The sequence below is a fragment of the Lutra lutra genome, chromosome 9, assembly GCF_902655055.1.
Source record: "Lutra lutra chromosome 9, mLutLut1.2, whole genome shotgun sequence".
Classification (NCBI taxonomy): Eukaryota; Metazoa; Chordata; class Mammalia; order Carnivora; family Mustelidae; genus Lutra; species Lutra lutra.
Genome location: NC_062286.1, coordinates 123,288,222 through 123,314,558, shown reverse-complemented (window position 1 = coordinate 123,314,558; position 26,337 = coordinate 123,288,222). Strand labels below are relative to the sequence as shown.

At 40.5% G+C, this 26,337-nt stretch overlaps 1 protein-coding gene across 6 annotated transcripts in view; it reads right to left on the bottom strand.

Annotated features, from left to right (window-relative positions):
• Positions 1–26,337, bottom strand: part of RALGAPB (Ral GTPase activating protein non-catalytic subunit beta) — an 83,152-nt gene that overhangs the window by 19,214 nt on the left and 37,601 nt on the right. For 4 of the 6 annotated variants that reach the window (XM_047744303.1, XM_047744308.1, XM_047744304.1 and 1 more), the window contains 12 exons: positions 25,958–26,125; positions 25,327–25,441; positions 24,808–24,955; positions 21,959–22,023; positions 20,635–20,764; positions 18,701–18,834; positions 16,834–17,016; positions 15,643–15,794; positions 8,707–8,894; positions 6,283–6,389; positions 4,315–4,467; positions 1,778–1,987 (listed from right to left, as the gene is read on the bottom strand). In XM_047744303.1, coding sequence (XP_047600259.1) covers positions 1,778–1,987; positions 4,315–4,467; positions 6,283–6,389; positions 8,707–8,894; positions 15,643–15,794; positions 16,834–17,016; positions 18,701–18,834; positions 20,635–20,764; positions 21,959–22,023; positions 24,808–24,955; positions 25,327–25,441; positions 25,958–26,125 — 1,753 coding nt within the window. The remainder of the gene's footprint in view (positions 1–1,777; positions 1,988–4,314; positions 4,468–6,282; positions 6,390–8,706; positions 8,895–15,642; positions 15,795–16,833; positions 17,017–18,700; positions 18,835–20,634; positions 20,765–21,958; positions 22,024–24,807; positions 24,956–25,326; positions 25,442–25,957; positions 26,126–26,337) is intronic. The other 2 variants (XM_047744307.1, XM_047744309.1) reach the window with 1 other exon arrangement.

Here is a 26,337-nt window from a genome sequence, read left to right as displayed (position 1 = left end):
ACAAGTTGGCAGAGAGGCAGGCAGAGAGAGAGGAAGGGAAGCAGGCTCCCCGCTGAGCAGAGAGCTCGATGCGGGACTCGATCCCAAGACCCCGGGATCATGACCTGAGCCGAAGGCAGAGGCTTTAACCCACTGAGCCACCCAGGTGCCCTGTATATAATTTTTTCAAAGACAACTGAGATCATACTATGCATATAATTTTGAATCCTATTTTCTCTGTAATCTATCACGCTTTCTAGTAAAAAATAAATTTCACAGGGGTGCCTGGGTGGCCCCCGTCGGTTAAACAGCTGACTTGTTTTTAGCTCAGGTCACGATCTCAGGATTGTGAGACTGAGCCCCACCACTGGGCTCTGTGCTGGAGCCTGCTTGAGATTCCTTCTCTCCCTCTCCCTGTGCCCCTCCCCCGACTCGTGTGAGCTCAGAGTAATGTTCATACTCTCCACCACCAACTCACTTTTCTATGACTCAGAACATTTTCCATCATCGTGCTGAAACCCAAAACCAGAAATGTTACCCCTGCTTCCTAAAACGTTAACCCTTGACCTTTAATCAAGTAGCTATGCTAGGGAGTAAAAGCAGGGGACAACTTCTGCAATGAGCAACTTCTTCCCTGGTACACTTCAATTGTGCTTTTCAAAACAAAGAGGCCTTAGTACAAACTCCAAATCCACCTTAGGCAAGCCATTTCACATTTTTGAGCCTGTTTTCATTTCACATCTGTAAAACAGGGATAGTATCACTTTCCTTGTAAAACTGTTTTAAGGATAATGGAATTAAGAATAATGGCAAGAGGGGTGCCTGGGTAGCTCAGTAGGCTAAGCGTCTGCCTTCAACTCAGGTCATTATCTCAGGATCCTGGGATCTAGTCCCACATTTGGTTCCCTGCTCAGTGAGGAGTCTGCTTCTCCCTCTCCCCCTTCATCTCCCCACCCCCTGCTTGTGCTCTTTTTCAAATAGATAAAATCTTCAAAAAAGGAGGAAGAAGAAGAAGAAGAAAAATGGCAATATCTGGGCCCTGCCTGGTGCAGTCGGTAGAGTATGTGACACTTGATCTCAGGGTTGGGAGTTCAAGCCCCATGCTGGGTGTGGAGCCTACTTAAAGAAAAAAAGAAGAAGAAGAATGGCAATATTTACCTTCCAGGCTGGCTGGCTGTGCTCTAAGCACTGCATGAAATATCTCATGCAGCCTCACACAGCCACAGTGTGGCGGGGACTTTCATTGTCTCCGTTTCAGATGAGGAGCTAAGACTCGGAGACGTCAGGCAATTGCCCAAGACCACAAAGTTGGCAAGCACTGGTGTCAGGACCTAAACCCAGCCAGTCTGATCTTAGAACCTGCACAACATAAGAACTTCTCGGCTCACAAATACTTGTTACTTTTTAGAAGAGGCATGAAAGAGCAGAGCCCACTGTAGCCTATACCTTCAGTCATAAATGTTGATAGAAGATTTTTAACATTCTTGTTCTAATTATCTGTAGATTTCATTTATACACGTGATATGGGCCCTACACTACTCAGCAAATTTCAGTGCTAGGTGTATTACCAAAGCAGCCCCCTGAGAGGGGGACTGTCCCCTCAATCCAGAAGGATTCATGGGACAAACGGTCTTGGACTTGCAGAGTAAAAACTACAGCACCACAGAATTTCATTGACTTGCATACAGGATAAGATTTATTTATTTAATTCCTTCTGTCCTCATAAAAATGTTTTAGCTATCATCAACTCCATGTTAACTTATGAATATATTTACTCATAGAGGCTTAGGAAAATTACCTTCAGTGCTTCTAAGGACAAAAATCCAAAGTGAGAAAGGAAGAGGCGTGCTGTTTGGAATTCCTGGGCAGGAGGTGGAGGCTTACAATCCGTAACTGGATCAGGAAAACTTCTCTTCCGCAGCTCTTCCTCACTTTGTTGTTCAAGGTGTACTTCATAAGCAATCTGCTGGGTCATGCCATTCCTTAATTTTTCATGTCTTTCTTCCAACTGAAATAAACAAAATATTTAATTTTTTTGGAACTATCAGAAAAGTAAAAGGATTAATCTTAATTTAAGAATAAAAATAAAGCTTTAAGCAACAAAGGAAATGCAGATAATTTTCAGTGATCAACACAGAGTTTCAATTCAGTAGAGAATGCGACCAAGCAAACACATTTCAAGGTTAAAACAAATACCCAAAAAACTGTAAATGAAACCATTCTGTCTCTGCTTCCCCTCAAATGGGCAAGAAAGGGGTAGGGGCTGTTGCTTCCACTCCCTCTCCCTCACCACTGTCCACCCTCACCCTGCAGCCCCTCATGTTCAAAGTCCTCATCTGAATGGATTACTCCACTAGATTCAGAGAATCTCCCCTACCCCCTGCTTCGCTTCTGCTCAATCCTAGTCTAACTCGATCCTCTGTGGTAAGCAATGATCCTTCCAATAGCCTGGCTTATATTTCTATAACCTCCTCAACCCTCACAATTTGGGCTATCCACGAGAACACTCTGTACCTCGGATAAGCTGTACTTTCAAGAGCTACAATGATGAGATTCCCTTCTCCAACCACAAGCCCCCTCCTGTATCTCTCCCACACCTTCACTCGCCGAGCTGTGCTTTCCCACCACTGTGGGCATTCAACCCCTCCTCATGTTGTCCCAGGCTAGTAGTATCCTGGCTTCATCTATATGCCAACCAACCCAACTAACCCCTACCAAATCTAACATCTTGGTACCCTCTTCTAAACATACAAATGGCCATTATTCTTCCATATTCTTACACCACTCAAATTTTTTACTTAATGCCTCCAGATCCCAAGGACTTGTGAAGAAGACAGTCAGCACAGGAAGTTAAGTAATTTCCCTATAGACGATTCTATTTAACCTGGGCTGGGCTGCCTGGTAATTTTATGAGCTATCTTTTATTCCCTATTTCATTGCTAAGAACTAAAATTAAAATTTACATGAGCTCCTTCAGTTTCTCTCCTTTCCACCTTCAAATGTCTCTGAATCTCCACCTGCTCACTCCTTCTCTCCTGTCTTACCAGAAATATGGTTTTTCTATTTTTTTTTAAGAGTCACTCAGACTCTTATTCGATTACTTAGCACTTTCCCAGACCATCTTAAAGTGTTAGCAGACACAGGCCCTTCTCCACTGCTTCCTTCCTTTCAGCCTCTAAGCATGTTCATATTCCTCACACCTATGAGTTTAAAAAATAGAAAGAAAAAAGTAAAAACTAGGGATGCCTGGGTGGCTCAGTTGGTTGGACGACTGCCTTTGGCTCAGGTCATGATCCTGGAGTCCCGGGATCGAGTCCCGCATCGGGCTCCCGGCTCCACGGGAGTCTGCTTCTCTCTCTGACCTTCTCCTCGCTCATGCTCTCTCTCACTGTCTCTCTCAAATAAATAAATAAAATCTTTAAAAAAAAAAAAAAAAAAGTAAAAACTAGCTTTGCCTTGCCTTAGCTAGGCCATTTCCTCATGCTGCTATCCACTTTGTACCCTTCTCTTAACTGCTAACCGTGTAGTTTATGTTCACTGCCTCTCATTAACCACTCATCCCCCAGCCCCTTACACTAGTGTCACTGACTTTGGACCTGCTCTCAAAGGTCACCTGCACATTCATGCCAAAATCCAGAGGCCTCTACTTAGCACTCCTTCTCCCTGATCTCTCTGGCTAGAGTAAGCAGCCTCCATTCCTGCCCTATTCTCTCATGCCCTGACATACTTCTGCCCCCTGCTTCTTAAACTTCTCTCCTGATGTACGATACCTATTAGTTAATCTATTTATCTAAATCTAAAACCAAATACATCTTTCCCATCTTGCCAAACCTGTCCTCTTCCTAAATAATCCATATTTCTATAAATAGCACTGATATCTCCTTTGTCACTCAGCTTGAGAATCTAAGTTCTTCATTTTTTTTCCTTCTCTCATCAATTGAAGACTGCTTGGGTCTATCTCTATAGTACATTCCATGTGTTTCAACTTCTGCTATTAGTCAGGTAGTCCTTCCTTTTTCCCTGCCTGGATGGTCATCCAAATCTCTGAATTGGGTTTCCCTTCTCCAAATGCCTTCCAGAGTGCGATCATGTCTCCATCCTGCTGAAACCTACCACAGACTGGCCCAGATGCCTCTCTAAGAGAGGTCCAGGTCCTTTGAATCAGCTACAAACTACACTTGTCTTACTACATGGTAACCTGGATGACAGAGATCTAGGTCATCTTATGAACCATCTCCAGTAACATCAAAAAAAAAGCAGTGTCTCAACCACGGCAGTTGTTCAAGAATGTTTATCATCATTCCTTTAACAACAGCTGACAAAGACTTATCTTACTTCTTCAGTGACAATTTCATGCAAATCTGGAATGCTCAGATCTGCTTTCACAAAAGGAATCTTATCCACCTCTTCAGGAAATGGTCGATGTTTGACAGTATATTTAAATCCAACATCATTTTTAGGAACTGGACGAGGTTCAGGTACAAAAAGCTGTTAAAATAAAACAAATAATGTTATGTGCATTACATTTGGTGTCATCTGTAATGACACATACTTTCCTGGTCTCTTAGATGCCTGTTTCCCTAGGATTACATAACACTGGAACTCAGGAAGAATCTGCAAATACCACTGTTAACACTAAAGGTAAACAGCCCGTGTACCAGTGTACTCTTTTATTTTTACAAAAATGTTCATCATTTTACAGATTTTGTGACTTATGGGTTGTATATCTCTAACAGCCTCAGGCCAGAATCTCCAATAGATGGTAAACCAATGGATAAAGCAGTTCAGAACTTAAGGCTCAAATCTCCCTCTTCTCCAAAGGTTCTCAAAACATCTGATACAAACAAAGCAGAAATTTGGGTCCCCTGGGCCTCTCTAGACAGTGAGTCTAACTGAACACCAAATCTAGATGCTCATGGCTCCGCATCCCTGCTTTAATATCCATTAACTGCGTGGCTTTTGTTTTTGCATCTGAAAAGTGCAAATATCCATCATCAGGATGTTGTAATGATTAAATAAAAATGTACAAGACACATATTAAAGCACCAACAAATTTTAATTCCTTTCCCAATCTTCTTCCTCCTGTCTTTAATGCTAATTTACTGGCTTACAGTGCTGACAGAATGTGATCTGCTTGACGCCACCAAGCAAAAACAGGGGTGTGCTCCTCACAGGGCAGAAACACAGTTCATCTAAAACAGACACCTAAGGGACGCCTGGGTGGCTCAGTTGGTTAAGCCGCTGCCTTCAGCTCAGGTCATGATCCCAGGGTCCTGGGATCGAGTCCCACATCGGGCTCTCTGCTCAGCAGGGAGCCTGCTTCTCCCTCTGCCTCTGCCTGCCTCTCTGCCTGCTTGTGTTCTCCCTCTCGCTCTGACAAATAAATAAATAAAATCTTTAAAAAAACAAAACAAAACAAAACAAAACCAGACACCTAGGATGTTAAACGATTTTAGACACATGCTCCAATTCTGTGGCGGTCTCTCTTAAATGCTGGTGACACATTTAATGAACTCATGTTTTAAAGAAATTTTATAACGTAAGTAAAAGCTTCTAATGTTGTTAAGTGAAAAGAACAGTATACAAAAAGGACTCAAACTCCATTTAATATTACCGTGTACAGAAAGGGAAAAAAGATTGTAAAGAAATCTACTAAAATACTTAATGACTACATCTAGAAAATCAGGGTAGAGATGACTTAAAATTTCTTCCTTATTATCTGAATTTTCCAACCTTCTCCCATGAGCAAATTTTTATTCACAAAATTACAAACATTACAAAGAAAAAAAACTATGCCATCCCAAATAAGATTTCATTAAATTATATAGCATATTAAAAAATTATAGGGCATATTACCAATTATACAGGAATAAATCATATAAAAACAACGTGAAACTAAGTCCTATTGTCAGAGAGATCAAGAGTCTGGCCAAATTTTTTTCCTATACAGCGCATACCTGAGTTTTATTATATTTAACACAACATAAAAAAAATGAGGCCATGGCTCAGAACAATTCTTAATCATAAGCAGATTCAGAATCACCTGGAAAGCTTTTTGAAAATATACCTGTCATGAAGATGTCTTTAAAGATTAATTTAGTGGATGTGGGAATTATGGGCTCTTAAGGTGATTCTGATGTGAACCAAATGACTGAACCCTGGCTAGGATCAAAAATATTTACCAATGAACTTTGTTGAGATGTTATCTAACCTTTAAATCATAACACACAAACACTCACACACACACACACACACACACACTCACTCACTCCTAGTCACTTCCCTGTAATTTCTAATGGATACCTTCTGATTTGCTTTTGCTCCTCTGGGTAAAAGGCAAAGTTGTTGTGCCCAAGCAAGTCTTCCAGACATTCCCCGGACCAGCACAGTGACAGAGGGGAAAAAATCATCTAAAATAAAATATTGGTGTAAAAAGTTTTTATTTCAGACAACAACCATTTAAAATACACGTGTTATCAACCACTAATAATCCAAGCCCAGCACAGTGTTTGAAAGCCACAGTGTTCTTGTCTATGTTTCTGCCATATCCACATACTCTAAGTATTATTATCTTACTTTGTATCAACCACTTTCTTTTTTAAATTTAAATCTATTCAAAAAGGAAACTGTGTATCTTTAAGTGGAAAACTGTGAGTTTTGGTGTGCTAATAATTTATTTTTTAAACCCATATTTAACAATCCATAAAATTATGTTCATCAACGCGTTGACTAACACCATCTCACATGCCTCCAGTGGTACACACATTTTTGGCAGACCCTGTCCTAGCTAATACTCTTAGTCCAGAAAAACAGACTGGGTGTCTGCAGTGCTGCTGCTGCATTCCCCCATGCCTTATGTACTGCTATCCACCACAGGCAGTCCCTGTTCCATCCCAGGGGAAGTTCAGGGGCAGGGAATTGGGCAGGGGGAGGGGCAATGGGGAAAAACTCAAGATGGACTTCCCGAGTGACCCAGATCCTCCTTCTTATTCCCTCCCTTCGTCCTGGTATGGGAGTTAAACTTTTTCAAACTTTTCCTTCTCACTTCTTCTGTTACTAATTATAATAAACTATCAAAATATTCTTGTAAATCTATAAAATCCCAACTATTTATATTTTTAGTACACTTCCAATGCAGTGAAATTACTAGGAATGAGAGTAGGTAAGTCCTAAAAAATCTGGAAGAGGACTGACACTTACCCCTCAGGCCAGGAAACCTAAAGGGAACACTGAGATTTTACACTCCTTAGGAAGCGGCCTCAGAGTAGAAGGCTAGAGGAGTCATGAATTATAGGCACAAGCCAGGGAAAAAGTGATGCAAGCCCTAGGTCTGGGACAGGGAAGAAAGAAGTGCATGCAGGGAAGAGTTGGAACTAGAACTTCTGGAGCTGGGAAATGATTAAAGGCCACATCTGTTTTACATTAAAGTCATCGTACCTTACCTCCATACAAGGGAAACCTGTGATGGTATTCATTCATTTCTGAACTGTAGGGAAATGTCTCATTTTCATTTTATGGATTCATGAGATCCTACCCATATAGTCTCAACAGAATTTGCATGGGACTGTAAGACCCTGTTCACCTCTGTAAAGGTTAACAAGTCTTTAATTACTGAGAAAATCCTATGGGGCAGGGACAACAGAAAAGCACAGTATAAGGCTCAGAAAATTTGGACACTAGTCCTAGTCACACCTCACATTCTTGAGTAACCCTGACCAAGTCATATATATCCTCTCTGAGCCTCCATTTCTTCACCTGTAAATGAAGGAACAGTGGGAGATTCCCTGGACCCTCTCTGCCCATAGGTTCTATAACCTTCACTTTCCCGGAAATAAGGATATCTCTGAGAACATGCTTCCTTTACATACTGGCTGATTCCAATAGCCATCAGGAAAAAAAATGTACTCTGAGTAGCCTGGGTTGCAGTGGTAGTCATATACCTTGAGATGGCTTACGGTGGGGCAGGGTAGGGGGGGAGTTGAGGAGGGAACAAGTGTACGCTGTGTCAATGGAAAATCATTTAAGGGTTTTCAGGAGGGCATGGCATGGTGAGATCCATACTTGAGGAAGACTATAATGGTGGCAGTAAGTAGGACCGGGGTAAGGATAAGACATTTTGGAACCAGAGGAGGGGGGATGAGACCAATAGGAAGCAACTATAACAATCTCAGTGAGAAATAATAAGGCCCTGAATTTGGATGTATTGGGAGGGATGCAGAGGAAAAAAGGATGCAAGAGTCACTGGGTAAGCAGAAACTTGGACACCAATTATGGTAGGGAGAAACAGGAAGGAGCAGGCCAAGATGACTCCTCAAATTTCCCACCTGTTTGGGTGGCACAGATAGCTAAAATACAGTAACGGGGAGTGAGGGCCACAAGAGGAGAAGGGCAGGATCCAAAGTTCAAGAAGAGTAATACAATTTTTATGCATAGTACAAAAGAGAAAATACCCCACTAAAATAAACTTTTTATAGAACTACAGAGCTCCTTTCTGGTATTCAGGTACAGACAAAGAGCGTCTAAGAGATTCTATTTAATATGTGTATTCTATTTTCTGACCCTCTCTTTTTTAGTTACTATTATCACACAGCTAGGAGACATTTTGACAAATGCAGAATTGTGTGCATTTGTAGCCTTTTCCTTCCCTATTCCTGGAAACAGCCCGAGAGTAGTACTGACGAACATGTCGATTTAGCAGTGGAAAAGGCCCAAAGTGCTGAAACTTACTCTGTTCATTTCCAAGAGGTTGCTCCAGCATTGCCAGGATGACACTGTTATCCAAGACAAAGTACCGGAAACTATGCTTGTTTATGGTTGGCAGTCTGGAGTATTTAATCAAAGTGGTCTCATTCACCAGACTACAAGGAGAGGCAGGACCACTGGGTGAAGGAAATGCTCCAAGCAACTGCATAATACTATGGAGAATGCAAAAGATAACAGTTAATCCCCAAAGCAAAATCTTAAGTTTACCTCATGCATCAATGTGGCTCTTTGAATTTTAAGTGACCACAGCCATGCTTCCACTTTGCAAGTCAGATTTACTCCCTGTGGCAGATGTCATGGTGTGTGCCCCAGATTCCTGCCTCCAAAACTGAAAGCTCCTGTTCCCCAGATGCAAAGAGATGGTGGCCACAGCTTCTAGCTGCATCCCTCTCTAGGACTTGTTCTCAGCCAAGAAGCAGTACCTCACCCCAATTCACTGCTTTGTCCTGGGACAGCTCATAGTCAGAGAAAGGGTGATGTGGGGGTATCAAGTCCCATCCCAGCCCCAGAGCTCTTTGTTGCACCTGCCCCAGCTTAGTGCTTCCCTCTGCTCAGTCCTGCCTCCTTCACTCCCACAGAGAGGCTGATCCTAAGAGCACCCTCCAATAAACTTCTTGCAAGGAAATTTCTCTCAGAGTCTGCTATCCAGAGAACCCAACTAATCACACTTTGAAACTGTGGAGCTCCCAAAGATAAACATATTTTAAAAATATGTTAAGTGCTCCAGGTGTCAGGATTATGCTAGCTAAAGTATTCTAGACCTAGAAAAGGACCCAAAGACTAGCCAAACTTCAGTATTTCAGATGAGGAAATTCAGACTCAGATGTGATAAGTGATTTTTAAGCAACCAGGAACCAGGGCTTGCTGCCTTCTCACTGTGTGGCCCTGAGGAGACATTATCCTAATTTTACAGATAAGACTGAAGGCACTGGAGCACCTGGGTGGCTCAGTGGGTTAAGCCTCTGCCTTTAGCTCAGGTCATGATCCCAAGAATCCCCTGGGATCAAGCCTTGCATCGGGCTCTCTGCTCAGCGGGGAGCCTGCTTCCCCTCTCCCGCTGCCTGCCTCTCTGCCTACTTGTGATCCCTGTCTGTCATATAAATAAATAAAATCTTAAAAAAAAAAAAAAAAGCCTGAAGGCACTAATAGTACAATTTACAAAACGCCTATAATTACTAAATAAGAATATTTAAGAAAAAAATGTTTTGTAAACCAGAATTCAACCAAATAAAACTTAACATTCAGAAATGTTTATGTCCATAGAGATTTCTGCATACATTCAATTAACAATAATAATAACTGGCACGCAACATTTGCATCAACATGAATGGAACTGGAGGAGATTATGCTGAGTGAAATAAGTCAAACAGAGAAAGACAATTATCATAAGGTTTCACTTATTTGTGGAACATAAGGAATAGCATGGAGGACATAAGAAGAAGGAAGGGAAAAATGAAGGGGGGGGAATCAGAGGGGGAGACAAACCATGACTAGGGACTCCAGGAATCAAACTTCGGGTTTTAGAGGGAAGAAGGGTAAGGGGATGGGTTGGCCCGGTGGTGGGTATTAAGGAGGACACAGATTGCATGGAGCACTGGGTGTTACACGCAAACAATGAATCATGGAGCACTACATCAAAAACTAATGATGTACTGTATGGTGACTAACACAACATAATTTTAAAAACTAATTTTAAAAACTATAAAAAATTAATAATAACTGGCACTTATCATGAAGCACTTTACACACATTCTTTTATTTAGCTATCAGAACAACCCTCTGAGGTGAGTACTATTATTATTCCCATTTTATAATGAAGAAACTGAAGCACAGAAAGTATCTTGTAATGATTTTACCTTGTGGTCCTAGTATCACCTGACCCCTCACATGCATCTCATTTGGAGTCCAACATACTACCAGTGTGCCACAAGGCCTTCCCAATATGCACTTCATTTGGAAAACTAACACTCCCCAACACATTTTTATCATCTCAATCCTTAGCTTGAGTGGCTTCTCCCTTTCTCCTTCATTCTAATGCCTGAATGCAAATACCTCTGATAATGGAAGGCAACGCTGCTCGAGAAGTTTTCCATCCAAAATTTTCTCTCCTCCTAGGAGGAGGATGGTCTAAAAATTTCAAAGACCAGGAGAATCTGATGGTGAGTTCAAGCCCCTAAGGTTTTGTGGAAAAACAGGTGATATACCAGCAAAGCAGAAATGGGAAAATGTGACTTCAGTTTTCTAATATGGGACAGAGACAGATGTCACAAAGTATATGGACCATGTGAGTTGGCATGTTCCAAGCAAGATTCTAAGACAATATCAAATGGGCTGCTGGCAAGGAAATGGGTTACTGAGATCAAATCACACCAGCCTAACAACATTTTCTCTTCTGATAGTGACTAGACTGGAAAGGCCAGAGCATGGTCTCTGAAATCAAGACATACAAGTATTTGACAGTGTATGGTGATAACCTTGGAGATGACATTGAAAAATCCCTGCCAACCTGAATGGAAATCTCTGAGGGTGTGCTTTGTGGGTCTACCTCTGTTTAGAATTTACACCAGTGTCTTTGATTAGGACACACACATAGCAGGCTAATTAAATCTGCGGTTGACCAAAAGTTGAACTGCAGAGGAAGAGTTGGGATCCAAACAATGAGGTAAATCTTACATAAAGAGATCTTAAGTTTAAATGTAGAGTTCTGTACATCCAAATACCCCAAACAAGTAAGTACACGATGAGAAAAACAGACAAAAGATAAATGTGTGAAAAAGACTCTAATTTTAGTTACTTCATGCAAATTATAAGTTCTCAAAACCCAATGCAACCTCAAAGTACATTTGAATCCAAATATAATATCCTACAGAGCGTAAAAATCATCCAACTCACCTAGAATATTATACTCAGCGCCTTTAAGAGGTACCTAAGTAGTGAAACCCACACTGCTGAGAGAAGAATGACCAGGATGATAAAGGTACTTGAAGCTCTCTTATAACAAATAGCTTAACGTACTGACAAAAACAAATCACTATCTTCATGAGCACTATGGTCAGACATTGTTACTGCCTGGAAAGAGGACTCCACTAGCAAGAATTTGAATTAGAACCAATAGTGAGTAGAAGTTAAAGTGGGAGAGATTTCAGTTCAATGTAAACATCAAAATTTTAACAATAAAAATGAAGGGGCAACCTGGGTGGCTCAGTGGGTTAAAGCCTCTGCCTTCGGCTCGGATCATGATCCGAGGGTCCTGGGACCAAGCCCCACATCGGGCTCTCTGCTCAGCAGGAAGCCTGCTTCCTCCTCTCTCTCTGACTGTCTCTCTACCTACTTATGATCTCTGTCAAATAAATAAACAAAATCTTTAAAAAACAAACAAACAAACAAATAATAAAAATGAAATGGGAACCCTGGGGGTTAGAGTATCCCAAAATTAGAGACTAAATAACTCGGTATACGTGTCTTACAGGTGGCTTAGGCAGAGGGGCTGCTGAAAGGTGTTCCAAGAGTCCTAACTCTGAATTTGTATTATTACATGAAGGAGAAGATGCTACTATTCTTAGCATTGTGAGAGGTGTTGAAGAAGAAATGTCGCCTCTACCCAAGTTAGGGAGACAACACTAGCATGTATCAAATATAACCAGATATGATCGTGACAGTATAGAATTCCATACTATGCAGTTGGGTCTGACTGAATGAGCACAGAGGCACAGAAAAGAGTTATCATTAAGAAGCAGAATAGGGGGGGGCGCCTGGGTGGCTCAGTGGTTTAAGCCTCTGCCTTCGGCTCAGGTCATGATCCCGGGGTCCTGGGATCGAGCCCCGCATCGGGCTCTCTGCTCAGCAGGGAGCCTGCTTCCTCCTCTCTCTCTGCCTGCTCTCTGCCTACTTGTGTTCTCTCTCTGCCAAATAAATAAATAAAAATCTTTAAAAAAAAAAAAAAAAAAAAAAAAGAAGCAGAATAGGGGCGCCTGGGTGGCTCAGTGGTTAAAGCCTCTGCCTTTGGCTCAGGTCATGATCCCAGGGTCCTGGGATCGAGCCTCACATCGGGATCTCTGCTCAGCAGGGAGCCTGCCTCCTCCTCCTCTCTCTCTCTGCCTGCCTCTCTGCCTACTTGTGATCTGTCTGTCAAATAAATAAAAATCTTAAAAAAAAAAAGAAGCAGAATAGCCAAGGAACATCCCTGGAGGTAGCCAGATGTGATGTGAACACTGAGCAGGGGAAGATGTGAGCACAAGGGAAAGAGAGAAGTCATGGAACCCAGGGAACACACAGAGACAGGTATGAGCATGCCCACAAATGGCCTGTCAGGTCCCTCTACGGCAAAAGGGATATGCTGGGAAAGATTAGACAGTATGAGTGGGGACAGAATAAGGAGAGCCTTGACAACCAGACAAGGAGTTCAGACAACATGGCAGGAAACAGAGATCTATTCAGTTTTCAATCGCTTAAGCAGCAGGAAAAAAAAAACAACAGTGCCTAAGGATGAATTAAAAAATGGAATGCAAGATGAACAGGGTGAGATTAAAAACAGGGAAATTAGACAAGAAGTGAGAAGAGCCTAGACCAGGATGCCGAGGTTAGAGGGCATGGAGGAAATACTTCTAAAAATAAAGTCTACTGACTTAGTCACTGGTTTCATATAGGGAATGACAGAAAAAGTAGAGATAAATCAGACAAAAAAGACAAAGGTTTGTGTTTGCATAACCGGAAAACAGCAGTGATGCAGACAAAAAGCAGTAATTTTGAGGAAGAGATGTGATTTGGGACGGGTTTCATGATGACGGTACTCTGCAGGGCCCTCTTCAGGACTGGTAACTGGAGATACCATTTGTGGAGTTGGCAGAAGAAACAAGACAGCTGCAGATAAAACAGATGAACCACCTAGATAACCACCAGCTGGGTTGCCTGGAAGCCAGGGCTCACTACTCATTCTGAGCACATATCCAGTTCTTACAGCGTCATATTCTCACAGGAATGCCCCACCCAGGCTAGGATAAGCCAACTTAACTTTTGTATAATACAGAGTTCCCAGTGAGAAGGGCTCTCCCCCTTTCTCTCTATATCCGTCTTACTCTTCCAGGCACATATTAAAGCTCATTTCTTTTATAAAGCTTTTCAGTCTACCCCACCCCCAGATGGTCTTCTCTCTGAACTTTTTTTAAGGATTTATTTGAAAGAGAGAGAGCACGTGCTCATGCGCGTGCATGCAGGACATGCACGCACACGCGCGCGCACGAGTGTGGGGAGGGGCAGAGGAAGTTAATCATTGAGCAGACTCTCCGCTGGCCGCAAAGCCCAACTCCGGGCTCAATCTTACATGACCTGAGCCAAAAACCAAGAGCCGGAAGGACGCCTGAGTGGCTCAGTCAGTTAAGTGTCTGCATTTGGCTCAGGGCCCTGGAATCAAGCGCCGCATCAGGCTCCCTGCTCGGGGGGAGTCTGCTTCTTCCTCTGTCCTTCCTCCGCTCACGCACACTCTCTCTCTCAGATAAATAAAATCTTCAAAAACAAAACCCAAGAGTTAGATACTGAGCCATCCAGGTACCCCTCCCAACTTTTATTATTTCTAGTACTCACTGCCTGTGTAAGTACATGTTTAAACAATTGCATTCACATTTTTCTGATTTTCCAACTATTAGCCAAACCCCCAGAAGCACACCGAAAGCCTAGCTAGTGCAGTAAGCAAGCCTGAACTGACGCATGCATGATTCTAAAAATGTACCGAATGACCAAAGCCCATGAGTAAGAGAAATAAATCCAACTTTACTGTCCATGCCCCAAGTGATAAATAGACCAGTGAACTCAAAAGATTCTGGGATCCTGGTAAGGGCTGATTTAGATACAAATCTGCAAGCAGTCTAGCCCGCCACTTAAAGACCAAGATGAGCCAATACTGACTGACCGGACATCCTCCTTCCTGCTTTTATGTTTTCTGTGTCTTCACCCACAATTACCCTTTCATAAGCCCCATCTTTCCATCTGTATTGTGATTCTACCTAATGATCTCCACTCAACCCTTCCCTTCAATCCATAAATGCCTGCCTTCCCTCTTTCCACTCTCCCCACTTACCAGCCAAATGCAAACTCTCTCAGGAATCTCTGCTAAGGAATCTCTAACCTTTGCTAAGGTTCCAACCTGTCTCCATCCCTTCATCACCAAAATGATTAGAATAGAAATCTTCTTGCTGCCTTAACTACTCTGTAATCCAGCTCTTGATGAAACTTCACCCATCCTATAAAAGTCAGGTCCAAAGTCATCTTCTCTAGAAATCTTTGATTTCCCCTTGTCTAGTAGTATTCCTTTCCCCTGTCAAGCATGTTATTACACCTCTCTTCCTGCAGCACTTACTCTCCACCTAACATTATAGCTATTTGTGCTCATCTCTCATCTTCCATATTGGACAAGAAGCTCTTTTAGGGTGGTGACCAAACCTGATGTATCTTTACAATCCTATTACCAAGTTCATAAGAAGGAGCTCATAAATCTTGACTGAATGCACTTCTAATATGTACTATAAATTTAACAGAATACACACACCACTGAGCTAAGAAGCAGGGGACTTAATAGAGGGAGTTCAGGCAGATCCCATCTCTGCACTCAGGCACCAAAGTGAAGAGGAAGAGTAAGGCTCTCCAAGATCCTAACTCTAACGTGATACGACTTCAGTTAATGCCAATTAGCACAGAAAAACAAGGACCCAAACTCTCAGCCCCACATTCCTGGTTTCTTTTGGTCCCCAAAATAAGTTTTTCCTTTCCATTTTATTTCTAAAGAAAAAGCATCCTAGTAGGTTACATCACTTCATGCTGAACAACTGGGGAGGAGAGGAAACAACATGGATCATAGCTAACCCCATCTAATTGCCAGGCGCAATCCCTTTGCAGTCACTTTCATACCATGTTAGGGTGGCTTCTGCAGCATCCTTTACCCTCATAGACGCAGGATTTGGCTCCTTATCTCCTTTGTACTTGACCTCTTGCTCACTGTTCTTGGACTTACTTCCTGAAATACCCAGTTCCACAATCTCCAATACCTCCTTAAGACAGTCCTAGAAGCAGGAAAGGCAAATCAGTTTTTGCAATACACCTATTTTGTGAGAAGATAAGGAACTACAGCAATATGCAACAGTCGTGTTTTAGTGGTGGGCTGCAGTTTCCTTCTCACTTTAATAGGTGTACATTAATTTCACAATAATATAATAAACTTTGCCCCCTAATTTTTCTTTAAAGTACTGTATTTGAATGCTCAGAGTTAAATAATAATGATAAATTGAATTCAATCTTATCAATCGTAATTCTTATAAAATTACCACAGACTACAAAAATCACGAAAGCCCAAGTTTAAGAGAACAGGAATTCAGTTAAACCTGGGGTGGTTTAAGACATTAAGACATTAGATTATCCAAAGGGAAGTTCATCAGTTACTGACATTCTTAAGCGATTCTTTGGTACCATAACTTTAGAAGCCATAATGAAAGTAACTAAGATTTAATCAACAGTATTATTTTAAAATGATATAAAGCTCTCCATAAATACTCAATGGGCCTGATAACTCTTATTTATACTATGAATTCTTGATAACTGTCTGCCGCCCTATAAGGAAGATATTAAATGGAACAATGGCAAGGGAAACCAGCTTAGATATCTGTGCCTACTTGAAAGTAGAAAATATGTGAAACGAAATTTTTATATACAGTCAAACCACTAATGGTAAGTTGTGCTCTAGGTTTTCGGCCTGGCTACCAACTGCCCTTCAAAGTTTGGCAAGGAGTGACCAAAGTGCCTTTTGGCCACCTTGAAACTACCACATCCTTTCAGGAAAGAATTTTCTTGATAGTTCAGATAAATTAGTGAAGGCTCTATCTTTCAAAAGAAGTTCTCTATTGCATTAATTTGCAACCAAATTAATTAATTAAGCATGATGACAATTTTTGAGCTGTGCTCAAAAGGATAAGTGTTCTACCGAAATATAACAAGTATATTCAGTTTAAAGTATGTAATATTGTATTTAAATATTCTCTTTTAAGAGGCGTCTTCCCAACATACATTTTTGTTTCTCCTTCCTGTTTTAAGATCTAGTAATCTAACCTTTTCATCAAGCATATCAGGGTGCTCTGTCAGCCAGACACAGAGACACTGAAAAGCTGCTACTATCATGGAGTGCAGATCCCGGGAGTGAAGAGGAGCTGGCCGACTACACTGGTACACAATGTAGCTGCACACGGAACTGATGGCTCGCTTCCGGTCTCCAGAGTCAACCATCACCTTCACCTGAGCATATTCATATGGGGAACACAGTTAGCCAGGAACCATTGTACTAATTTCAAACTATCTACACTGTAGCCTGACCTTTCTGACACTGGGATACACCACAGGAAGCCTCACTTTTTAAAATATTATTTGCACAAATGCACCTGGGTGGCTCAATCGGTTGAGTGTCCGTCTCTTGATTTTGGCTTGGGTCATGATCTCAGGATTGTGAGATCGAGTCCCATGTCGGGCTCTGTGCTAGGGGGTGGAGTGTCCTTGAGATTCTCTCCCCCCTCTCCCTTTGCCCTTCCTCCCACGCTCTAAAATAAATAAATAAATCTTAAAAATAAATAAGATATTTATACAGAGAAACAGAATATTTCAGATATATAATACTCTTAAAATCAGAAAGCATGCTGGCTCAGTGTGTTAAAGCCTCTGCCTTCGGCTCAGGTCATGATCCCAGGGTCCTGGGATTGAGCCCCGCATCGGGCTCTCTGCTCAGCAGAGACCCTGCTTCCTCTCCTGTCTCTGCCTGCCTCTCTGCCTGCTTATGATCTCTGTCAAATAAATAAATAAAAATCTTTTAAAAAATAAATAAATAAAATAAAACAGTTATTTCATTTTAGCATATTTTTTCATTGGCTAAAAACCTAAATTCCTGGGGTGTACCTATTCATCATTGCCAGCTATCAAAAGAATAGCTGACAATGGGATGCGTATACATTTCTTTTTTTTTTTTCTTTAAAGATTTTATTTATTTATTTGACAGAGAGAGATCACAAGCAGGCAGAGAGGCAGGCAGAGAGAGAGGAGGAAGCAGGCTCCCTGCCGAGCAGAGAGCCCGATGCGGGGCTCGATCCCAGGACCCTGAGATCATGACCTGAGCCGAAGGCAGCGGCTTAACCCACTGAGCCACCCAGGCGCCCCTGCGTATACATTTCTGAAGCCCCCTAACCCAACTCTGCAGTGATGCTCTATGGGCTATAAAGTTCTGTGTAACTGCTCAGAGGTATAATTAACATACAGGAAACTATTTAAACTATTTAAAACTATTTAAAGTGAACAATTTCATAAATTTTGGCATAAGTATACACTTGTGAACTATCACCAAAATCAAAACAGTAGACCTATCCATCACCTCCCAAAATGTCCTCATGTACCCTTCTCATCCCCTCTTCCACTTCCTTTATGCCTCTTCCTTAGGTTATTACTGATATGCACTCTGTCAATACAAGTTAATCTGCATTTTTTAGTTTTATAAAAAAAAAAAAAAATGTATTCTTTTTTGGGGGCCTGGCTTCTATTCAGCATAAATATTTTGAGATTTATGCATATTTTTGTGTGCATTTATTAAAATCAGATGATCCTACAATGACACAAAATGTCATGTTGAAAATGTAAGGGTATTATAAGCAAATACAAAACCAACAGGTATTCTATTATCACATGCAAATAAATAGCAAGTATTGAAATGTTTCCTGTAACTTAACAGCAAAAGTATCATTCATAATCTTTGAACCTATTTAAAAAAGTAATGTTCACGTTGTAAAATTTCACTTGGAGGCCCATTTTTGCACTCTGGATAAAACTATGTTTGAGTATGAGCAACAGTGTAATACCCACATCAAGGAGTAAAGCAATACAGGGAAAGGACTCATGGTCCACAGCTACTGGGCTAAAATAAAAGGACTGTTTTCCTCACCTTTGCCAGGCCAGAGAGGAGCTCTAGAGCTGCCAGTGATATGCTCATGTCTTGGCGCCACTGGGAGTTGAGTCTTTGGGTGACAAGATGAATGCTGCGAATCAGGAGCCCAGCAGCTGAATCTGTATTAAGAGCTAGGATATAACCCCAATGCCACATCCCACAGGGAGGGAAAACAACTAAGCATTAGTAACAAGAAGCACAGCATTCCACCAGGCACAGACCACAGCAGCCACAGTGAGCATGACGGGCACCCACACAGTGCTATGCTCCCCACCCCATGGGCCTGAGCATCAAGCCTGACTGAACAACAGTGCATAGGGCACACACACCGGACTGAAGCAGCTTTTAGCTCCCAGCTCAGGTACTTTTACACAGACATCCACTAGGATTTGGCAGTTCAATATATCTTAGAATTTCTTGATTAACTCATAGAGAGTCACATTTTCAAAAAAAACAATGAAAACGCTATCAATTATATCCTTGGAATTTTACAGAAAAGAGAATTCACATTTTAGAATCTCCTCAGACACTAAGAATACCCTAAAACATCTGCTGAAATTATTTTCAGGGTTTAAACTATCAAAAGTCACATGCAATGCCTTCTCAAACATATTTTGACATTTAATTCTCTAAAGCTACTTTAATACTTCTAAAAGAATTAAATAACCAAGTTGCCATGTTTTTATTTGGCCTCCAGTTCTACATTTAAAAGTAATCACTACTTAGCTAATAAAAAATTAGGACAAATTAAATTGAATTTATAAAGGAAGCTTTAGGGACATTATACCTGTCGATCCTATCAGAAAGAGGGCAGTGACAACAGAAAAAGGAATGATCATTAAAGAGAGACATTCATGCGACACTAACACAAATCTGGATTTCTTAGTAAAAACTACTTTACGACATTACAACCAGAACTAACACCAGTTCAAAAGGCTGAAACAAACAATAATCACTTCAAACATTTATATTAGAACACATACAATAATTCAAAAAGTTCTTTAGAAGTGTTTTAGAAAGCATGAAAAGCAAATTTTCACCTATATTTAAACCCATGAACATAATGAATAACAATTTAAATAACTTCTTCATAAATGCAATTTTTAAATTTGCTGAATAACCACACGATGACCCAATGTATTTGACGTGCTCAAGGATACTGAAAGCAAACTTAAACATGCCTAGACTCCTAGGCTCATGAATTCTCCAGGTAATTAAAAAATTGAATTCACATCTAAGGATCTAGATTTCACTCCAGTCATGTTGGACTAGCACTCTGAGATTCAACATGATATTAATAATTATGTATAAAAGAAAAGGCACCCACAAATTCACAGAACCCATAAAGTAATTGCCAAGGTAAAGGACATCACTGAATAGGATGCTCTGCTAGCAAATGCTTCTTCACCTTTGCTTAAAATTTGTGACTAAAAAATCTAACCAGTTATAGTAGGGTGTAGTTTTTAAACACAAAGACTCTCTTCTCTGGGTTCTAATGTACATTTTATCACTCCACTTACCATACTGCAATAATTGATGTGCTGGCTCTCTCATTAAAGCCTGAGGCAGAGCACATTCTACTTCTCTGTATAACCAGTAGCTGGTAACAGAACCCATAAATTGCCACCCACTGTAATCATTTATAACATCTAAAAAACAACCCAAAATCTAGTTACTAAAAGCTATAGAGGTAATTTTACAAGATTTGTTTCCTTTTATTTTTTATTTTTTTTTTCCTTTTAAAACATCTTTTAGACTAGTAAGTATTAGGTTATTAAGTATTATACTTAATTTATACATTTAAGTATAATACTTAAATACATTAAAATCACAAACATTCAAATTTTGTTTAAAAAGATTTTGTTTTATATATCTGGGCATTAAAAATTACTCAATAATCTTTGGATTTCAAAAAAACAAACATGGCTTACCATAATCCCTTAGGAGAGCTTGAGCAGGTCTTTCACTGTCAGGAGTTGTGGGCTCTGTGCTTCCACCACTTGCTGAACTAATACCACTATTAGTGCGACTATGACTCTTCAGGTTATTCTCTCCACCACCCTAGTTAAGTAAAAATGGATCAAATATTTGAGGACTACACCCGAAATTGACAACTACAGATAGAAGTCAGTCATTAAAAGCCATGTTGATAAAACGGAATGGGCCAGAGAAGTAGCACAAACTGATACACAGATAAAAACAGACAAGGGATTAAAACTACTACTACGGTGTTTTTGCATAGACACCATCTACTAAAGGGTATGAAGGGTGTGATGATTATGGGTGTCCATTCCGCAGTGTTCTTTGCAAAGGGGCATCCGAAGTCCTTTTCTATCTTCACTTGACTTCACTAGCTAATGACTCTGGGTCCTTTAAGAATTACCCAATTCCTCCTAAGCAAAACTTCAGGAGTACAAGCTTATTAAAAATACAACACAAATAAGCAACAGTAACTTTCAAATGTAGTTACATTATAGAACACAAACAATAAGATATCATGGTTAGTATAAAGATTAACGCCTAGACATGTAGGGGCTATCTGTTAAAGGTTTCTCTCATTTTTTCCCCCAATAAACAAAATTCATTATATCCAGATCAGCTGATTATTATTAGCCACCTACTAGGATACAAATATAATTTCCTTAATAATAATTTGATCACCCATCCTGTATCTATTCAGCTCATTCCAGAATACTCTATTTCTCCACTCTCCTGCCTCTACTCCAGGTGGGAGGTCACCTATTCTGAAGCCAGAAGCAAGGGGCAGTGGGAGTCTCTAGGAAGCTTTTTTAATTTGGAAATATTGGTGCTTTGGGGGATCTTCAAACTTTGGTCTAGGGAAGCTCAAAGAGCTGATGAGATGGAAAAGAATAAGCTCAATGCTTGTTTCTGGACAGCATTAGATCTACTAGGAAGAATTATAGAATAGGGGGCTTTTCTTAGATTATTCAAGCCAGTTCACCAGCACAATAAAGAAGTTAAGAGTTTTAAGTAGAGACTGTCCAGAAATAAAGACTGCATTTGGCTGATATGTCTCTCGTGCAGAATCTCTCAAGGACCTGATGAATGGCTAAGGAAACACTGAAAGGTAAAAAAACCTCAAAATACTTATTTTAAAATATGATCCTTCTGAATCAATGAGCTGAATTTAGAAACAAATGCCTTTAAAAATCACAAGGACAAACATTTTGGAATGCAATTTACATCTAATCAGATGCTGATATTCTGACAGATAACATGTGGTATGCTTCTTACCATCTCCATTTGGCAACCAATGGCTTCTAAAAGTGCTGAATCTTGAACAATATTTAACATTGCCCCTGTAAGAGGAAAAAAAAAGCATTTTATTTAAATATATGGTAAGAATATTAAAATGGCTAACATATCTCAAAAGAGATAAGAATATGATTTTAGCTGACTACTCTTGAAATGTCCATAAAATTACTAATAAATCTATTGACTGGTATGAAAAAGACACTCTTTAGAAAGGCCCTAATTCTGATCTGCCATCGCATCAATCATCAAATGTGTTTTAAAGCCACATTTTCTAAAATAAACTTGAAGGTCAAATTTAACTATCTAAAAATATGACCACTATCAGATATTTTTAAACTGGTATTTCAGACCAGATGTAAGCATCTCAATTTCAAGGCTATTACAAACTAAGAAAAATATATATACATATTTTAAAGATTTTATTCATTCATTGGACACAGAGGCAGAGAGAGAGAGATCACAAGTATTCAGAGCAGCAGGCAGAGGGAGAGGAAGAAGTAGGTTCCCCATCAAGCAGAGACCCCAATGCAGAACTGGATCCCAGGACCCCGGGATCATGACCCGAGACGAAGGCAGATGCCCAACTGACCGAGCCATCCCGGTACCCCCAAACTAAGAAAAATATTCTGGAATACGTTTAAAAAACTGATTCTGTTCTTCTAGAAATAAAGGAAAAATAACAAAAATCACAGCTGTATCTTTCTGATCAGACTGCCCCTTTTTTTTAAAGATTTATTTATTTATTTACTTATTTTATTTATTTGAGGGAAAGTAAGCTAGAGAAGGAGAGGGCATGTGTGGGCGGAGGAGCAGAGGGAGAGGGAGAATCTCAAGCAGACTCCCTGCAGGGCACAGAGCCTGGGGCTCGAGATGTGGGGCTTGATTCCACAACCTATGAAATCATGATCTGAGCGGAAATCATCAGTTGGATGCTCAACCAACTGAGCCACCCACATGCCCTTGATCAGACTGCTTTTTAAGAATGATTAAAGCCACACGGTTGAGGGCTACCCCTGGTTGCATATTTTGAAGGCAAGCTGCGCATATTTACTATCAAGGAACTTACAGCCCTAGAAAGGCTAGAACAGAAATAAGATGATGAGCCTAGCACACTGCTTCTCATCTCAGTGTGGGAGTACTCTTGTCCACAATAAATAAAGAGAGGACAGACTCAACTTTGCCAATCTATGGCAAGAGCTGACAAGTGACTCTTCCTTGAAACGTACATACAGAGCTCTTCAGGGCAAGGGTAAGGCAGAACTACACAACTCTGTAGAAAATTATCTGATTTCAAGTGATACATTATTTCAATAACCTAAAACACAACTTGGAGGCCCCCTCATAGCAAGATTTAATCTGTTCTTTCAACTCTTTCAAAATGAAAGGATTTATTCTTCCCTATTTATTCCACCTTCTCACTGCATAACATACTATACATACTTCCAGAACACTCAGTCCAACTATTCCTACCACCACCAATTCTTTGGCAACGACATTTCGTCTCCTAAAATGAAAACCTAACGTCATTTCTGCCTATTCAAATTCTGCCCTACAAGATCAAATTTAACCTCCACTTCCCCCCATGAAGGTCTTCCTTGCTGTTGGTTTCTTCTCTCAACAGTGAAGACACTGAACAAGACAAGCAATCAGCTCTTCCCTCTGTTATTACCTAACACTTTGTGAGAATAGTCTTTCTACAATAAGATTTACTCAAGGATGAAAGCCATACAATTCAGTTCTTTAGTACTGTCCTCAGAGCACCTGTACTTATGGCCATGCTCTTGGCTTTGATGAAAAGTCAGAAGTACAGAAAGAGACAATTGTAGTAATCAAGCTGAAAAACAATATATATGGCTTAATATATGGCAGTGAGCATAATGATGAGCCATTTAAAAGAGAGAATCAGGGGCGCCTGGGTGGCTCAGTGGGTTGAGGCCTCTGCCTTCGGCTTGGGTCATGATCCCGGGGTCCTGGGATCGAGCCCCGCATCGGGCTCTCTGCTCGGCAGGGAGCCTGCTTCCCTTCCTCTCTCTGCCTGCCTCTCTGCCTACCTGTGATCTCTGTCAAATAAATAAATAAAATCTTAAAAAAAAAAAAAAGAGAGAGAGAGAATCAGGCACACCTTTGTGGCTCAGTCAGTTAAGTGTCTGCCTTTGGCTCAAGTCATGATCCTAGAGTACTAGGATCGAGTCCACACCGGGCTCCCTGCTCAATGGGGAGTTTGCTTCTCTCTCTGCCTGCCGCTCACCCTGCTTGTGCCCTCTCTCTCTCTCTCTGACAAATAAATAAATAAAATCTTAAAAAATTTTTTAAAAACTAAAAATAAAACAGAGAATCAGTATGATCAGGAGACCAATAGAGAACATTAAGAAAAAAGGGAGGAAGCACAGCAACAGCTATTTTTCAGTTTCCTCCCAGCAGGGTTCTGACACAGCGTCCAGATTTGTACCAGACTCAAAATTCTTCCCCATGGACACAATGGGCAGGATGCAGAGGAAAACGCAGATATAGGGGTGGGGGGGAGGAAGAGGGAAAAGGAAGAAGGGAGTAAGGGAAAAGGAGGAGAGAGGAAAGACAAGAGGGAAAGAGAAAAATAGCACAAATAAAACTAAGCAAAAATGACCCCCTAAGATAACTGTAACGCTTTTCTCTTCCCTCATCTCACCCCTTTAAACTCTTGCACATGCAAAAGCAAACATATTCTGCCTCTGATTCAGAATAAATACAGCTGTATTGGGCTCAGGCTTCATCACTGACCCCTGCCTTCCAAGCACGCCTGGGGTCAACAGCATATGGGTTCTCTTACAAAAAACCGTGTGAACACAAACCTAGTATCATCTGAGTGTTGTTGGGGTCCGTTTCTGTTTGCAAGGCACCTATTAGTATATTCACAAGTCGCAACTTCAGGGACAAAAAAGTTATTGGTTTATCATATGAAGAGCTGTCATCATTACTAAACTTTCCTTCCAGGACCACCTATGGAAGAAACAAACAATATTCACCATCAACTGCTGTGGTGCACTATGCCCGTGTAGCAACTCCTACAGTGGACAGAGACCAGGCTAACAGGCAAGGCTTTCGATCTGACTGGTAGTAGCCCCTGTGCTAAGTCTGGCACTAACTCACACAACACATGCTATTATTAGCTCTCACTAGCTGTTGTCACCTGTAACAGTAGACCAAGCCAGGCTGGCTGGCTGACAGAAGAAAAACAAATGAACTTTGTCAATTTGATTGAAATAATCTGAGAAAAGTTTTAAAAAGCCCATGTTCCATTTTTAAAATATAATTTGACTTAAGTTCACAAAATAAAATACAGAATATAAAAAACTTCAGTAAAACATTACCTCAGATCTGACTGTGCCAAAATGATGAGGGAGGGGCAACAAAGAAAGGAGGATATTAATGGAAGATCTTCTCAATTCTGTTGGATTTACATAGCTTTTGAATTTTGAGAGCTCTCTGCCAAAAACAAACAAACAAACAAACAAACAAGAAATAGCTATTGGTATTTCCAAACCAAAGCTTGTTTTTAGCTATTGCCAAATATACATTATGTCAGTTTTTCACAATATAAGCACTGGGTTTGGTTTCATAAAGAGTGAAGTAACTACTTTCCACTGTGTTTATAATCTGCCTGTGTGTGTGAACTTCTATGTTAAACTGTTACAGAAAACTAAAACCTGACTGATTGATTTCAAATGTTTCATCTACTCTATACAAATAGGACCTCCAGGCTGGTTTGTTCTTAGCTCTCTAGACAAGGCTAAAAAGGATTCAACATGCCCAAGACAAATTAGAACTAAATGAATTCAGGGATGAGGTGTGTCTGGATGTTCTATGCTCTCGTAATGTGACCTGAGTCCCCTTGAGTTATGAAGACAACTGCATAGGATAAATTAGGAAACTGGGGAGGAAGCACAAAAACAGACCAAGTCAAACCCACAAGTGATATGCTAGTACAGAGTGAGAGCTTACCTGTCAGGCAAAATGGTTTCAAGAGCTGAAATAAAGTAAGGAACCACAACATCAATCCCTTTCAAGTCACAGCAGAACAAAGGAGGGGAGTTTAGAATAACGCTGGCCAAGACAGGATGGCACACATAATCATTTATCTGCAAACCTTGAATTAAAAGCATGTAAAATCTAGGAAAGCAAGAAAAAAATTTTAAATAAACTGCTGGTCAACTGTTTTCATAATTATTAATATTTTCTACACAGTCATCTGAAAGTCTATTTCTACTCTTCACTATTTCTATCCTTTAAAAGGTATTACTAGAGTTAGAACAATTCAAAAGCAAATATACTAAGAACCAAATTATCTTTCCTAATGAAAAGAGAAAAAAGATTCATGTCTA